The 17,400-nt window shown below is 44.1% G+C and overlaps 1 protein-coding gene across 2 annotated transcripts in view; it reads left to right on the top strand.

The window, feature by feature from the left end:
* The window catches only part of ntn2 (netrin 2), a 60,266-nt gene that overhangs the window by 19,501 nt on the left and 23,365 nt on the right, over window positions 1–17,400 (top strand). For both annotated transcript variants that reach the window (XM_084740851.1, XM_084740850.1), the window contains exon 2: window positions 742–2,019. In XM_084740851.1, coding sequence (XP_084596977.1) covers window positions 969–2,019 — 1,051 coding nt within the window. In that variant the 5' untranslated portion in view covers window positions 742–968. The remainder of the gene's footprint in view (window positions 1–741; window positions 2,020–17,400) is intronic.

Here is a 17,400-nt window from a genome sequence, read left to right as displayed (position 1 = left end):
TGTGAGCATATGAATGATGTCATCCAGGTACCTGTCTTGACCCAGAGATTTAGAAAAGCTTGAATGGAGTCTCATGGCCTCAGTTCTTCTAATGCAGAGTATAATCCTCAAATAGCTATCACTTTTGGTGAATTTTCTGGTTCAGTGAAAGAGCATAATGCCGCCTTCTCTTGGATCAGCACTGTGTAACAATAGTGTTGCAACGGTTGATTTCCTACCAAATTCTCACAAAAATCAGTAAGAGCCATGTCTTCGTATATAGTATAGGACACACTTAAAGCACAGATTCGACCAGGGTCACCCGCGGTCCACTGCTTTGCAGCATCACCAGGGATTATAGGGTAACTTCTGCCATGCTGTTCAAGCATGACCACAAGGCTTGGCCAGTTTTGACCTGAATGGAAGGACTGAATGAGAGGCCGGCATTGAAATTCAGGATGCAGTCACTTGCAGCCACTAATGTCTCTCTTTAAATGGTCACATCCTTTCTCTTGGGCCCCCCGTCTAACTGTCTTATCCTTTGACAGGCTTTTAGTCAATGAAAACATCCACTTGCAATTGTAATGTACAAAAGATCAAATATAATTTCCTTTATGAGAGTAAATGTAATTTGGTTTTGAAGATGCACAAACTTGTTTTTATACAGCAGAATTCAATCAGAGTGACTTTCTACTTCATATCCAATTATGGTAAAAGTATGTCTCTGACAGTGACCTTTCTGTTTGTTTCTCTCTCTTACAGGAAGGGCTCTGGTCAGCCTGAAGTGAAGGGTCACTGAGCTCAGACACTCTCCTTCCATTGACTCACAACTATACACACATAGGGGAAAGTCACACACACATATAGACAGACACATCTGCACGTATACATTCACATTTACACACACAGACTCTGGGGTACATACACACACAGAGACTCATCTGTGCATAAACACAGACACACACTCACACACAGGCCCTCTGAGCAGGATGAGGGAACCCTGGAGGTGCCTGCTGGGCCTGTGCCTCCTGGCATGCTCAGCATCCACCCACAGTGCCACCAATCCCTTCGTAGGGCAGCAGACCCCTCCAGACCCTTGCTATGACGACACAGGCACAGCCCGCCGCTGCATCCCCGAGTTTATCAATGCTGCCTTCGGCAAGGAGGTGATGGTATCCAGCGTCTGTGGCCGGCCTCCGTCCCGTTCCTGTAGCGTGGTGGAGCGGGGGGATGATCGGCCCTCTGTGCGCACATGCCAAATCTGTGATGCATCTGACCCTCGCCGTGCTCACCCTGCTTCCTACCTCACTGACCTCAACTCAGCCCACAACCTCACCTGCTGGCAGTCGGAAAATCTGAACACCTCGCCGCACAATGTGACTCTCACCCTTTCCCTGGGTAAAAAGTTTGAGATCACCTACGTCAGCCTTCAATTCTGCTCACCACGACCTGAATCCCTGGCCATATACAAGAGCATGGACTACGGCAAGACCTGGATGCCCTACCAGTTCTACTCCTCACAGTGCCGGCGTATGTACAATCGTCCCAACAAGGCAACCATTACCAAGCAGAACGAGCAGGAGGCTCTGTGCACAGATGGCCACACTGACCTTTACCCGCTTTCTGGAGGACTTATCGCTTTCAGCACTCTGGATGGACGGCCCTCTGGCAAAGACTTTGACAACAGCCCGGTCCTTCAGGACTGGGTGACCGTTACTGACATCCGCGTGGTCTTCAGCCGGCCCCAGCTACCCCGGGAGCTGGGAGTGGGGGCTGTAAGCAACAGCGGTGGGAGGGACGACGACCCCACAGCAGTGACTTCAACACTGCCAACTTATTTCTATGCAGTGGGAGACTTCCAGGTGGGTGGGAGGTGTAAATGCAACGGACACGGCTCACGCTGCCTGAAAGACAAGGAAGGCAAGCTGGTGTGCGACTGCAAGCACAACACGGAGGGACCTGAATGTGACCGCTGCAAGCCCTTTCACTACGACCGACCGTGGCAGAGGGCCAACGCCCGCGAGGCCAATGAATGTCTGCGTAAGTCTTTCCCTCTGTCTGTCATTCTTTATGTGCTTTTAACATGCTATGGGATTTATCTTTCTAAACGTTTCTAAATATGACCTACAAATATCCTAGTCTTAGTTCAAGGACTGTATGAAAATGAGAAATATTTGAAAATCCAGGTTGTTTATTTCCTTATTGGGCAGAGTCATGACCTTTTCACCACCCATTTTCAGGATATGAGGACAGCAATGTAAAATAAGGTCAACAAATTTATGTAAATACACATTTATACACCATGACCTGTGGCTGACTGTCACAGAGGTAATTAAGAAAGTTTCCAGAACATACCGGATGGTTTGTGTTTATACAGGTGAGGAGTTCTGGTAGCACACAGTGGTCGAGCTTGCAAATTTGGCAACATCTCTCAAAACACGAGCCCATCCTTTCCTTTTGCATTTCCCATCAACCCACCTCCCCTATTTACCGCTCCTCTATGGGGAAACAGGCCTACTTTCAACAAAATCATGTTTTCTGGACTTGTCTATAAAAATACTCTTTTTCACAAGCAAGTCTAAACAGTGGATGACAACAGCCCGAGTCACTGGCACACCGCTACAGCTAAGTCATCCAAGAATGTTATTTGGCAGTGTATGCTTTTACCTCAAGACATGCTCTGTAAAAGTCATCCAGACGTGCTCTGAAAGCTTGCCAAGTAAAATTATAGCAATTTCTGTGGCAATTTTTGTTAATGTAAATGGATTACATTCGTATTGGATTAGGCATTTATATGATAGCAGCTTTTTTGATGTGATATTTTATATTAATTTCATGGCTGTATAAAGGTTTTAGACACATGTTAGTCATGTGTTTGTAGCAGGGATTTGTTCGCTAATATGTGGCTGTTTCTTTGGTGGTAATTTTTACAGCGTTTGCTGTTCGTATAAATAGACATACGTGGAACTTAATTCAGGTCAATTTTGCTTGTCATAAAAATTTGTTAGCGTAGGAAAATAAAACCATATTAGAAACCACTGTCCCCATGTTAACCTTTCCCTATAATGAAGTAAAATTACAGCCAGAGAGAAAAAAACAGGAGCAGAACATTGAAAAACAGTGTATATTTTTCTAACATGTTATAATTGCCCAGTGAGTTGGCCTGAGCTCATATTTAGCATTGAACAGTGCCAGATCTGTTTAAAGGGGACAGAGAGTGACAGAGCCAAAGGAGAAAAGGCCATTTTAGCAAAAGACGAGCCAACGAATCCAGCCTTCCCTCACTGTGTTCTCTGAAGCCTCCCACGCTAACACTACCTTACTTTGGCTTCTCATCTGTCCTTGACACCCTCACTTACTCGAGTCAGATACAGGCTCACACTCACACATGTATACACCTAGCCCCTTCTCCAACAATATCCTGTAAATCCCTCAGTGTGTTCTCGCTCACAGTTTTGCAAACGCCCTCTTTCAAATGTCCCGTAGCTGTTTCCGAAATGTTACACCCCCTTCCCGTAGATCTCTCCTCAGCGGGATTGATATGTCACTTCTATCCACAATTTCTGGACTAAACAGCCCGGCTGCACTGGCCAACTCCGATGACCTAATCCCAGTGTTGATACACGGCAGTTAAAGCCTATTGCAAGTTGCACGCTATACCTGATCACACATCCGGACACGCCAAAAAGTCAGTCCCAGATGTCCCCGACTTCGTGTTCCAAAAGCCTCTTTTACAGCATATTCCGGCAGAAATGGTTCCAAAATATTCTCAGAGTAGCTTTTAAAAAGCCCCTTCAGTGTATATTAAAGCCCATTCTTAAAATGTACCTGCCCCTTGTTGATGTCTCTGCTTGCTTTTCTTTCTGACATGGTGCACAAAAGGCGGTGAGCTGCAGTGCAAGCCCTCAGGCGCACCGCTGCGGCAGTGAGGTGTAAGTGTTTAGACTCGGCAAGTGTGTAAGAGTGGCAAGTTACAGAGCCGAGGAGTCCCTTAGGTGTCACCAGAGCCGTCATGAGGCCCTGCCAGTGTTTGGGCTGGAGGTAGGGTCTGAGGGGGCCAGGCTGAGGTCATGATCCTTTGTGGGGTGCTGACAAGGTTAAGTTGATGGGGAGATGGTTTGTGGGTAACAGGGTATTCAGAGCGAGCAGATGTAGAGTGAAATCAATAGCTGTTTCACACCCCACGTCTGAGACTGTCAGTCCTTGAGCAATTATGTGCCTGGTAGCCAGTTTCACCACTTTAAACATTATTGTTAAGATGGTTTTAAAGATTTTGTAAGGTTTTGCTCTCACTCTTTATAGTGTGTAGTGTATATCTGGAATATTTTCACTGCTTTACCTTGCCATCAGACAGCCTTTTTCAACTTGTGTAAGCCACATAGTGTTCTCTACAAATCAACTGAACTCCACAGGAGAAATCAGTCATTTTACCTTGCAGATCTCAAGAGCTGTGGGTCTCCCACTGCCTCAATCTATTGTGTGACTTCAGTGTTTTAAAAGGATAGTTCAGATTCACCAAAGACACACAATTACACTCACAAACTAACACATCGAGGCAGTGGGAGACCAGCAACTCTGATTCTCTGTGAGGGAAAATAACTGATTTCATCTATGGAGTTTGGTTTGAGAAAGCGATCTTTGGCTTATATAACAGAGATTCTCCCATCAGAGAAAGCTGCCTGATGGCAAAATAAAGGGATGAAAATATTCTAAATATAGCATGGACATAAACTGACATTGATTTTTTTGGGGTGGGCCTTTTTCTAAGGAGCAAAAATACATTTTGCTGTTGACCCTGTCTACAACAGTTCATTGCTTAGTTTCCATGCTGGTACTTCTTCCTGCTTCCCCAAAACTGGGTGTGTGACAACTGCCATCTACTGTAGGTAACACACTGATTATTGATTAGTAGGCCTACCTCATACAGCCCTACTTCAAGTAGTCCAAACTATCCCCTTAAACCCTGCATAGCAAGAACATTGTCTCTAACAGACTGGTTTGATTGTTCGCTTGTCTGACTAAATGTTTGACATGCACCGCACCAAGATTACTGTCTGAGCTCTTGGCAAGCTCACGTACTGTCTCCAGACACAAGCCATGCACACACACGCCCATCTGCCGCCTCCCTCACTATGAATCCTGCCTCAAGACATTGGTTTACAAATCTCTGCTCTAGTAGTCAGAGAGGGCAGCCTTGTAAAGGAGCGTGTCTGTTTGTATTGAGGGAGACATGATGGAAAAAGCTGTGATTTATCTGCCCGGAGTTCAAGCCACAGGACAGAATGAGGAAACAGATGGATAAGAGCTATTTGGTTACTGGTCGTGATGGAGTATTGGCTTTTCTGCTGGCATGGTCGATGCCGTAATGTAAATACTTTATGTTGACTTAAAAATGTGAGACAGTGTATCATGCCATAATAGAGTCTGCCAAAGTCACTGTATAAGATGAAGAGGCCTCTTGTGGACTCAACGACAATGTGACATCCTGAGTAGATGATAATTTATGGTAGTATAGGAGCTCTCTCCTCTTGGCCCTGTCTGCAGCCATCTTGGCCCCATTTGGCTGCGGCACCAAGCTGTTCTATTCTCCAGCCCTTCCTTTCCCTCATTTGGACTCAGCCTGCAGGAAGTCCAGAGTACTGCTCTGGGACACTACAAGCTCAGGGCCAGACACCATCCATCCCTAATGGACCAGCCAAGCCAGGTCTGTTCCCAGTGTTGCACCAGGCACACTGGTATGCATTCATAGCCTTAAATACAGAGGTCACATGAAGGCCATTTGGACTGATTTGCCAGAAATGCAGGTGAGCTGCGGTTGGTAGCAGAGCTGGGTGTTCCTGCTCTGCGGCAGTGTTTGGGTGTGGTGTGGAATATTTTAATAGTAAATTTTGACATATTGGTTGGACTGCACCAAGAAGGATTCATTTTCAAAGCGGATTAAGTCCTGGGTTAACATTATATTATGTTGAACCAAATGTTTAAATAAGCTTAAAATTAAGAAAGACTACATTTAAACCTCTCTTTAACCCTCAATTTATATGCACCAAAACTTCAAGTAAAATGTGATCCAGTATTAACTTTTAAGTGACACTTGAGATGGATTGAGCATAACATTCAGGTTACTTGAAGAAAGAATTAGAGCTGTTTTATTAACTTTTAGCTAGCTGGCTAACAATGTAGCTAAGGTTTTGTTAACTTTTTCTCTGGCAAACAATGTAACATTTTGTTAAGAAATACCAACTGAAAGTTAACAGTTTCCTACTTATATTGTACCAACAGTACTATTTATTTATTTTAATTTGGGTAAACCACTATCTTCATATTGATTAAGCTTTAATTACATCAATAAACTTAAACAGATGTTTTAAAAAGTTACCAAAGAGCTCTGCAAAATTTTAAATCCGGATTTACTCATTTTAAACCTAGTTTTGCTGAACTTTCATTAGGACTAATCTTAGATTAAATTCATCTTTGATGATGCAGTCCAGTCATTGGGTCCAGTGAGTTATATAGTATTGTGTTTATTCTGTTTGAACAAGAAAGAGGAGTTTCCTAGGAAATTAAATCAATCCACCAAATAAGTGTTCACTGTAGACTCATCATACATCAGCCCACGTCATCAGCTGAAGGAAATTCCCACAAATTAGTCATTACTTCTAAAAAAAGTTACTACCTGTTACATAATAGATGTTATTAGATCATGTCTGCCACACTAATGAATGATTTAAATTTGAATTTCACAGTGGAAGAAGGAGAAGCAGAACAGATATTGAAGCCTTGTCACAAGCCCGCTCAAACTTTTTGTGGGGGGGGGGGCTTGTGGTTTTTGGTGGGCCCAGCCTCTGTTTTTTGGAAACTATTAGCTGGAATTAGGGGGAATTTGACAGATGTGTTTCTCAGGGAGAGAGCGGTGTGATCCAGCAGAGGTGTGTGTGTCAGAGGAAGAGGCCAGCCAGGAACACATGCTCAGGAACACGGCTCAGAATAAGCCCTCAGATCTGCACAGAGCTGTGGAAACTCTGAAGACCACAGAAGCACAAATTTATTTCTCTCCTCTCTTCGTTTCCCTCACCGACAAGGGGCAGATGGTTATTTGATGCTGATTAGAATTTCAAAATAGGCCTCCTCCATCCTTTCACACCATTTTTCCCCCTCTACTTCTCCTAGCAAGGGCAAGCAGAGGTCAGGCTCGTGTTCCAGCCGTAGTGCAGATTCATCAAGACACTCTTTAGGCCGGGTGATTGAGAAATGATCTCATTCTTAAACACATGAAAGCAAGACACAGTTTGTGAGTTTGCATTATTTGGATAACAGTTTCTCAATCGTAGCATGGAGACGAGCAGGATTTGTGTGCTTTTGTTCTTGCGACACAAGGTTGTTTGGTCTCAGAAGAACAAAGTTAACCTCACTCAATTGCTTCGAATTTCCACATTGAACCATGAGAATCCACCAGCTGAAAACTGGCCTCCATGGCCAGCTGAAATTTTGCTGTCTGTCCCTAGAGGGCAACATGATATGAAGCTCAGTGAGGTGCCAAATATAGACGACAAGTAAGGATGAAAAAAGCCAGAGCTGCTGCCGTGATAATACTGCATGTATGTGCCATGTTCCTACTTTTGCTAATTGACTTAAAGACCCTCCCACTCCTCCCACCTCCGCCAATGCCTGTCGCTGGAGGCTAACAGGGAAACGACACTTCAATTACTTACAGCGCGACACACAAATGAGCTGGAGATGTTTTTGTGTGTGTGTGTGTGTGTGTGTGTGTGTGTATATTGGGGGGGTCAGAGCAAATGAAAGTGATTTTGAAAAAGAAACCTCCTGTGCTTTCAAATAATTACACAGCCAAGGAATGTTGTTCTAAAATCAACAGGCCTATGAAATGATGCCTCTGGGGTGGTTTGCGTGAGACGCAGGCGCTACAGCACAGTGAGCCCAACAAACATGCGGTGTGAGAGTTTTGTTTTGGTGGTGTGTGTGTGCATGTTTGAAGCAAGGGTAACTTCCTCTATCTGACTGAGACGACAGGCTTTGATTGGTCTGTACTAAAGCTTTGCTCGTTGCTTTTATTCCCTCTGTCAGTATTGTAACATTGGTCCTTCGCCAACCCACAAAGGATTGATGCTTTTCTCATTCTGTGAAGCCACCCATAAAGGCTCTCTGGCAAGCGGGGAACATGGTGAAACAAATGTTGAGGACAGCAAAGTGTCAAATAACAGCGTTAATGTCAACTGGGTTAAAAGTCTGGATCCTTAGGAAATGCTCTGCGGTTGCCTGAGGCCAAGTGTGTGTATGTGCATCTCTGTGAATTTGTCCATGTGTGAGAGCCACATGTAATCTAGCAGTGCGATGCAGCGTTTCATCCCGGTGCCAAAGCAAACTGATGGAGCTGCAGTGTGCCCACCCTGCTCTCCCACACCCCCATCAACTCTCCCCCACAGATGGTAGCAATCACCTCCTGAGGTGCCCGTCACCGCCGGCAGTCTCTTCCTCTCTATCCTTGTGTAACTGACTCTTGTCAAAGATCAGCTCTCTCTCTGGATGTTTTCCTGTCTGCTACCTCTTCTTTTATTTCATGTATATTTTCTGGTTTTGCTGAACTCAGCCCTTTTTTCTTCGCTTGTTGAATTTTTTTGTGTTTTGGTAACAGTTTTTCTGCTGTCGCAGGCCTCTGTGCTCTATTCCCTGAGAAAATATGTGGTTTTTGGCCACCGGCCGATGTTGCTGGTGGCAGTGAGATTCAGAGGCTGTTAAGAGAAAATATATGTGTGTTTGTTAACAATGAGTGCGCAACAGTCTCTTGGCTCTTGTCAGCTATGGTTTTGTCTGACTGTGGCTGACACAATCTGTCTAACCGATCTGTCATTGTCACTGTGGATGTACTGCATGTGTGTCTCTGCATACATTCATGCATAAGAAATGGATGTTGTCTCTCACTGTGTGTGAACAGACAGGTCTGGTGTGAGTAACGTAAACCCATCCTTCACTTTGTTGTCATTTCGTTATGGACCAGCTCTACTGGGAGTCGTCAACAAAGTTCTGCTTTTCTTTCCACAAGTCTGATTAAATCTAATTGCTGATTGTTTACGAGCCACTTTGGCCAATACATGACTGTTATTGATCTTTTTTAGTTAAAATAGCTGGTATAGCAGTATTATAGGTCAAGTTGATAGGATGGGCAATACCAAATTCTACCACTAGGTGTCGCTTGTGGCTCAGTCGCTCTTGAGTGGAACATAATTAGAGCCAATGAATGAGAGTGGAGTCGCAAGTTGCAAGTTTTCCACGACGCAATTCTGCAAATGTTTCACAGTAAAATCCTTGTTAAGAAAAGTGTTTTTGTTCACTGAAACTCTAAAAAGCTTCTAATTTGACACAGAGGAAATGTTGAGAATGTACATGAGCAAGGCTTCGTACTTCTATTACGTTACTGTATTGACAATATATTGCTGGCCACACTAACATAGCAAACAAATGTGATATGCATGAGATTTTATCCTGGTCAGTTGATGTTTGCATATAGTGTCTTCTGTGGCTCTGAGGAGACCTTTGACCTGATGATGACATCATGGTAATCTTAAATTCTACTTGGCGACATTAACATTAACAGAAAGCCATGGGGGTGCAAGGATATTTACCAGGGAGGGAGGCTGATTTGCACTGTGGGAATTATAAGATCCAGAATTTTTGGAGCCACACTAGGTGCTAGGATATGCTGGGTTCAGCTACACTGATTTTACCATTACTTTTCATAAAATCATATCTTTACTGCTTCTCCAAGTCTCTAGCATGGCATCACCAGACCAGTTCACAAACATTTGTGAATGGCTATTCACAAATGTGAATTAGTCTGGGATCTCTCAGTTCATTCTTGATTTCCAAGGGATGCAGACAAAAATACATCTGGATGCAATTGGATAGACCCAAGATCTATTAGAGCAACGAAACGTGTGACGTAGTGCTGTGCAAAATATCCAAGGGTCACACCTTGGGCTAGTTTCAAGTAAGAAAAAATATGTAGGCCTGGTGACAAACTTTCTCAAATTACACCTAGGCAGTTGACTACAGTACGTTTCTGAACACATTCGAGGTGAGAAATAGACAATGTAGTAACAGAATCTTGGATGTGCGACTTTTCTAATTTGGACCAGTGAGGCTCCTCTGTCAGTCATCATATTAAAAACCACCTAATATTAAATAAAGGATTGTGATTGGCACAACCAGATCAAGGACAGGTGGAAAATCTCTCTCAATGGGAGGGTAGCCATATGCATCTGCCAGAGCAAATGAAATATGAGCAGGTAGATTTATCTGGTTCCCAAGCTATCAAGTCTCTTAAATAAAAGGATATTCCCTTATCTGGTGTCTTGATGACGAAGGTGGAGTGCTGTCAAACACATCAGGTCAAAGTCTTCCATAGGTGTTAATTGTGATTTTGTGACTGCAAAGGCTGTAGCCCCTCATTCACAACATTTTCATCTACTTGGTGGTCATTGCAGTGTTTTTTGTCATGATTTTTAAGACATCTTCGGCTTCTTATCTTCTTATTTTCTTCCTCAGCTTAACCTTTGACCTCCAGTTTTATTGGTTAATTCAGGGTCATCAGTCATCAACCCAGTGGTCTTTTGCTTTACCCTCAATTCACGTACAAGCCTGCATCACAACCTGATCAGAGAAAAACCTGAAATATTTGATTTACCTTCACCATTCCTTCTGTCATCTCTGGCCACTGGTGAATTTACACAGTAGGTTCCATCTGTCACTTTCTATTTCTAAACCAGCCCAGGCATCACATGCATCCCCCAGAGTGGACCTCATGGTTGTGTATGCCAAGAGTCATGGCAAAATAAATCTGTTTTTACCTCGGTTTTTACTGATTCACCATGATAATATGATTGCACAACGGCTGTCTACTTCTGCCGCTGTGATCAAGACTGCAGGATATTGCCTGTGGAAAAAAAAGAGCAACTGAGACAGACAGAGAGGCAAAGGCGGGACAGAGATAACAATGTTTAGATGTGGGGAAGTGAAGTGGACCAGAGAGAGGGAACAGAGCTAAGGACTCAACTCTCGGCTGACACCAGGCCCCCCAACCTGGCAACCCTCCAGCCTAATCTCGTTAAAATCTTTCCCTGCCTGATGCCATCCAGAGAGAGGAAGGGGAGATGGAGGAGAGGACGGACAAGGGATGCAAGCAAGAAGAGGGAGAGGCAACCAGTGAGAGTATTCGAGATGGGGTCTCATGAAAGTAAGAGGAGAGAGAAGGAGGGAGAGAGGGAGCCTTCGGGGAGGGGTGGGAGAGGAATTAAGGGGACTCTCAGTTCAAAAGGGCTCCCAAGAGCCGGCTCTTAAGCCCACGGTGTGAGGCTAACCGCAGAAACCAGTGGAGGGAGGGGAGAGCTGAAACATGGTGTCAAAGCTAGAAGTGAAAGATATGTCTGCGAGGAGGAGAAGGACAGAACAAGTGGAGCTAAGTGGCTTTGTTACAGAGAAGTACAAGCTCCTGTGTACATCATAGCATGGTCCATGTAACGCACACAGCGGGGCTGCAGGAGTTGTAGTTTCCTGTTAGTCCTCAGCTCAGAGTTCTTAAATCTTTGTCTCAGCTTGTTGTCCACAGCTCATTAGACTCCGCAGACCCAGCAGTGTTTACATCTGTTTAGGTCTCACTTCTGTTGGACTTTTTATGTCTCAGCTGGGGCCAGAGGCGTTACGTTTTCCCATTCTTGTAACCAGGATATTTTCGAGAACGCCTTGAGGGAATTTCTTAACATTTGGCACAAATGTCCAATGGGACTCATGATCTGACTGGAACTGGGTGGTCAAAGGGCACTGCGACATAACAAAACATGTTTTGGGCCATAACACAAGAATTCATTTGCTAATTTTGACACAAATGTCTAATGGGATAAGATGATGGAGCGACTTTTTTTTTTACATGCAAAAGGTCAAAGGCCAACTGTACTGTGAAGCTCTCCATGAGTCCTCTGTACTTAGTTCCATTTTGCCAAAGAATACACTTAATAACTTTTATTTAATTCCATCAAAGTCTTGATTACATATACTCTGGACAGACATGGATGTAAACTCCAATTTGACTGGTTAGCAGAGACATATAACTGCAAGGCAGTGATCTAGTTGTGCTAGTCTTTTGTCATTTGATCTTTGTCATTTTGTGAGCAGTTCCAACCTCTTGAAGCAGTTCGTCTGGTGTGTGGGGGTGCATATGTGTGTGTGTGTGTGTGTGTTTGCCCACACTGTACACTGCCTTGGCTCTAATGAGGAGCTAATTAACCGGGTGTTACCCCCGGTGCCCTGAGCAGGTGGCTGGAGCAGCCAGGCGGAACTCAGCCCAAACACACAGACACCGTACACACCGGTGCACACACACATGATGGCAGGAGCCCATATAGCAGAGTCTGTTTGGCCAGGCGGGGGAAGGCACCCAAGGGGGGTTGCAGCAGGTCTGGACCGTGGCCTGGGCCAAGAGGGGAGAGGTGGTGGTGGGAGAGCGGCCCTCCAATTTTCAAGGACCAATTTTAGCCATGGGATTTGGGTTTTGCGCAGGCATCCAAAATCAATTGGCTGTGCTTACCGGCTTGGCTTTGGTGGAGCTGAAGGAAAAATGAGGTTAGATTTATCCCTGACATATGGAGGAGAACAGAGAGGCGGTGCACTCCACAAACACACTTGCATTTTATTTGTTGAGCGCAGTCTTTACGGGCCAATTTGTCATAGCACACTTGACAGACCAGTCTGTGAGTTTGTTCAGAGCACATTGACTTCTTGAGGCACCTGTTATGAAAGCTGGAACAGAACATTGAGATGTTCTTCTGTCAATCTACCTTACAAGGAAAATTCCCCTTTTTTTCCCTGTACTCAAATGAAGCAATAAATTCTTCAGTGTCTGCTGTATTGACCAAGAAGTGTGAGTTCTGCTGCAAAATCTGTTACTCTTCCTGCATCTAGTGATGTAGTTGGGGTTAAGGAAAAAATACAGGCTATTTCAGCTTGGTATTTCTTTTCTGTGCAGTCAGGGGGGGCATGCTTTGAGTATTTTTGTCACCTAACTTTTGGCCACCAAATTAGTTACACTACTTAAGACTTCTTAAGACACAATGTAATATAAGGTATATCTGTTTTACAAGCTTCATGTCTGTTTACTTCCTGTTGTTTTTGGTCACTATATCATACACTAAGCAAACTGCTTCAACTGACTACATTTAACATAAAGACCGACTAACCATCCATATATAAAATGCAGAATTTTCCCTTTAATGAAGAAGTAAGCACCACCTAGATTACAAACTGAGATATGCGCAAACTGTGTAGAGGAAAATATTGGATAAAAACAAGACATTTACTCTAGCCACCAAAATTTGCATTTGGCGCTGTTCATTTTCATGACAAAGTGGTGTAACTATTCTCCACTCTTAAGATTTTCCTAGGGGTTTCTTGCTCCTCTCCCTCCATCCCCTCTGTTATTTTTGTCTCAGCATCCCCCTGTTTGCCAAGCCTGTAGCTTGTGTTTGTTGTTAGATTTCCACGACAACATGAGGAACCAGCTTTACGCATCCTCAGATTGGACACTGACCCGTAAAGGAGACGTGTTTGCTGGAGGATCACCGTATTCTTTACTTTCCACCACCCACAGAACTCCTCTGTGTGCCAAAATGTCTGTTTTTTACTCCAACAGATAAGAATTAGTTAGTGTTTTTGCGGAGCACTAGTGAGGCTTTGATGTGTTAATGAATTGAAAAATGGCCTTCAACAGTGTTCAGTTATCCCCGCTGAGCCTAATTTGGGTGAGGGGGTTGCTGCGGTGGTCGGGGGTGGCAGGTTGGGGGGGAAGTGGGGTGTCAGCATGTGTGTGTGTGTGCGCGCGCACAAGTACTTCAAAACAAACCCATAAACATTCCAGGATCTTTGGGCAGCTGCAGCTCCGAGCTGAAGTTAACTACACACAGCATGTACACCACAGAAAACATACACACGGTACACATACAAACACGTACTCAAGGCCGTCGCTGCTTTTTGCTTATTTAGTTTCCTCAGATCACGATTTCATTCATGTTTTTCTTCTTTCCAAATCAGATACTTAACTGTTATTGCTGGCAGACACTTATCCTCTCATTCTGTCTGTCACAGAAAAATCTGGCTGTTGTTAAAACCATCAGTGCTACATGTGCTAAATCACTCAAAGTTTAAATTCTGGCGCTTTCTTTGCATTTTCCACACTTGAACATATCCTCATATCCTCTCCTACTTCAGACTTTGTGGGCCGATCTTGTTGCACGGCAGTAAATCGAGAAGATGCCATAAGAGGGCCGTTGGTACTTCAGCTGCAGGAGAAAATGTGACCCATAGCTTTCATGTTCTGCTACAAGGTGTTAATGGACACAAGTGCTCGCAGCTGTGTGTGTGTTTGAGATGCTTGATCATAATCACAGTCCCCCCCCCCCCCCGCCCCACCACCACCACCACCACCAGCAGCTCCAGCCACTCGCCGGAGCTGGTGTGTTCTTTGTCACATTCCCCTCAGAAGAAGTTGGACAGGCTGTTTAATTGTTCACATGCACACACACACACACATGATAGATACAGGCACAGCGGCACACACACACGCATAGAGAGGAAACAATTGTATAGTTGGTATGTCATCAATTTCCTGTATTGTTTCTGTTCAAACATGGACTATATCAGTAAAGTTAAAAAGCAATTTGCAAGCTGTCCTCAGTTTCTCACATTGTCACGGCATGTTAAAGGGTTAATATGTGATTATTTGGTGTGGGGTTGTGTGAGGTGCTTATTGATAGTTCATTGCCTACAGTAGATAGAGGTCAGCAAAGGTCAAAGGTCAACCCTCATCTTGGGTTTACGAGTTCATGAGATCACACCAAAAGATCTCTCTAGGCAAACAGTGCTGCGTTAATATGGATCCATACATTAAATGCTATTTCATTAACTGCAGAATTCCATGCAAATTGGGCTGCATAATAACCAGATGGAATTGGGAAACAGTCTGGGAATGTGCTCCCCCTTTTTTCCAGGGTCTGTAACCAGGGAAAACTGGGCCTCTTTCCCAACCTGGTGCCAGGCGTCCTTCTCATTGTGGATGGAGATGCATATCATTCACTGCTCGCACGGTGCTTATTACTTCACTTATGTATTCAAGTGATTCTCCTCCTGTGGAAGAGCCGCGGGCGTCATTAACAGTCATTTTTGATCAATTGCAAGGAGCTCGTCTAACATCGCACAGATCATTGAGCTCAGTGTAACTGCAGGATCGACCTTGACTGCAGCAGCAGTACATGTGACAGCTAGTGATGACGAGGAAAGAAACTTTTTAAAATTGGTAGTAAACTGGTTATCTTTGTGTAGCATCTGTTTACTCATTTAAGATCACTCGATTAATATGAACGTCCTGACTAAAACAACACAAATATCACCAGGATTTAAGGAGTACTGGCAATATTGCTTTGAAAGAAGTTTTGACATTTTGAGAATTCTGCTTTTTTACTTTCTTGCCAAGGGTTTGATGAAAAGATTGATACCACTCACGTGTGTGTGAGTAAATATGAAGCAAGCATCCAGTTAACTTCGCCTGCCATATAGAGTGGAAACAGGGGGAACTAGCTTAGCTCTGTCCAAACTGCTTACTGCACCGTTAAGCTCCGAAATGAGGACTTTATATTGCATTTGTTTAATCTGCACAGTAACTGAAGTGTAAAGATGACACATTATGATGGTACAAGGTGTAGGTATCAGATGGTTTCTAGGCCAAGTGCAGCAACTTCCTCGGCTGCTTGCCTGTCAACCTCACAGCGATGATAAGACTTCGGCAAATGAGTATCTGGCCGAGAAATAGTCTGGCACATAATCCATAAAACACCACACCACATGGGTTTTACAGTAAGGATTTTGTATGGATTAAACAAACAGGATGTAATGTGTGAATTACTGAGCTGTAAAGGTGTTGGTAAGCTGACTTTGTTAGCTTTGGACAGAGCCAGGCTAGTATTTGTGCTAAGTCATGTTGTGCCACCAGCTTTCTACAGTGGTGGGGTTCCTATTGTAGATAAGGCCTTTAGCGCTCTGCATGAGTTTTGTGGACAGCATGGTTTCTTCTACTTGTTTGGAAGGGGACGGCGAGGCGAGGTGTTTGGAATCTGCAACCTCACTGCTAGACGCCATTAAATCCTACACACTGGTCCTTTAAGTTGCTCGTCGCTGCTATAAATTTGAGCACTGTAAGAATCGGTGTACACTGAGTCAGAACTAGTTTCTAGAACATGTTTTGCTAAATAAATAACAGTGTCAAGAATGAAAAATGAGATTTAGAGAGCTCAGTTCAAACCTCTGGCTCCTTTCTTACCTCTGCACAACCGGCCAATCACGGTGTGAAGTGGGTGGGTGCACGTTGGATCGACTGTTTCGGAAAGTTACAGACATGGTTTCTGTAACTGCCTACTCACCAGTCACCCTACTGCACACAAAGCCACACATATAGACACAAACATAAAAGCCTCCCAGTCCCACAGCCAGTCTGTTTACTTATTCCTCATTCTATTCCAAACATCCATTGTTAGTGTATTTTTCTCAAACACCAGATTAAAGTTAATTAATATCACCTTCTGTTGTGATCCCCTAATAATCCTCCTTTGCCATAACTGTTGACGTTTTTGGTCAAACAGCTCTGCCGTTGTTTACCCCTTTCTTAATTTATCCGCGGGTAACTTTGAACTACAGCTAAGCTCTGCAGCAATCGTCTTTGAAGCCACGGCCAAGTCTTCAGGTCCCAGGTCTGACTCTGATTTAACCAGCAGAGGGTCTGGATCAAACTCCGTTACACAAACAAGGAGGGCAGGTTTCTCATTAGGCCTCTCAAATGCAAACCCCACATGTAGAGAGCGAACGCAGTTAGTGAATAATGTCAGGGCTCGTGAGTGTGGTCTAATATGGAGGAATCAACGGAAAGACTTCAGGAATGAGCTGGATTTCAAGTGGAACTGGGAGACACAGCGAAGAGATATAACCTCACTTCACATGTCCCATATATTGCGGCTCGCCTCATTTAGAAGACAGCTAGCTCGAGCCCATTTCTTTATCTGAATGGCTTTCGCTTTTAATAGATCTTAGGAGTCTTTACTCATCAGTGATTCATGAAATTAATGTCTCTCTTTCCAGTGATTAATAACTAATGGGCTGAGAGAAGGCGAATTCATTAATTATGAAATGGAGAAAATGAGCTCTGCAAATATCACTTTTGATTGATGAGCTCTGGAATAGCAGCCAAGCACACAGCCGCCGTGTAGATTATAAACCACTCACTACTGCCTTACTGGAAAATCTCTCCCAACTCTCCTGTGATATGCACGGTAGTAAGCATATGTTTTACTGCAATGCACACTCCATGGGAAC

The sequence above is a fragment of the Lutjanus erythropterus genome, chromosome 17, assembly GCF_056507025.1.
Source record: "Lutjanus erythropterus isolate fLutEry1 chromosome 17, fLutEry1.hap2, whole genome shotgun sequence".
In the NCBI taxonomy this organism is placed as follows: domain Eukaryota; kingdom Metazoa; phylum Chordata; class Actinopteri; order Lutjaniformes; family Lutjanidae; genus Lutjanus; species Lutjanus erythropterus.
This window is presented reverse-complemented; position numbering and strand designations above follow the sequence as displayed.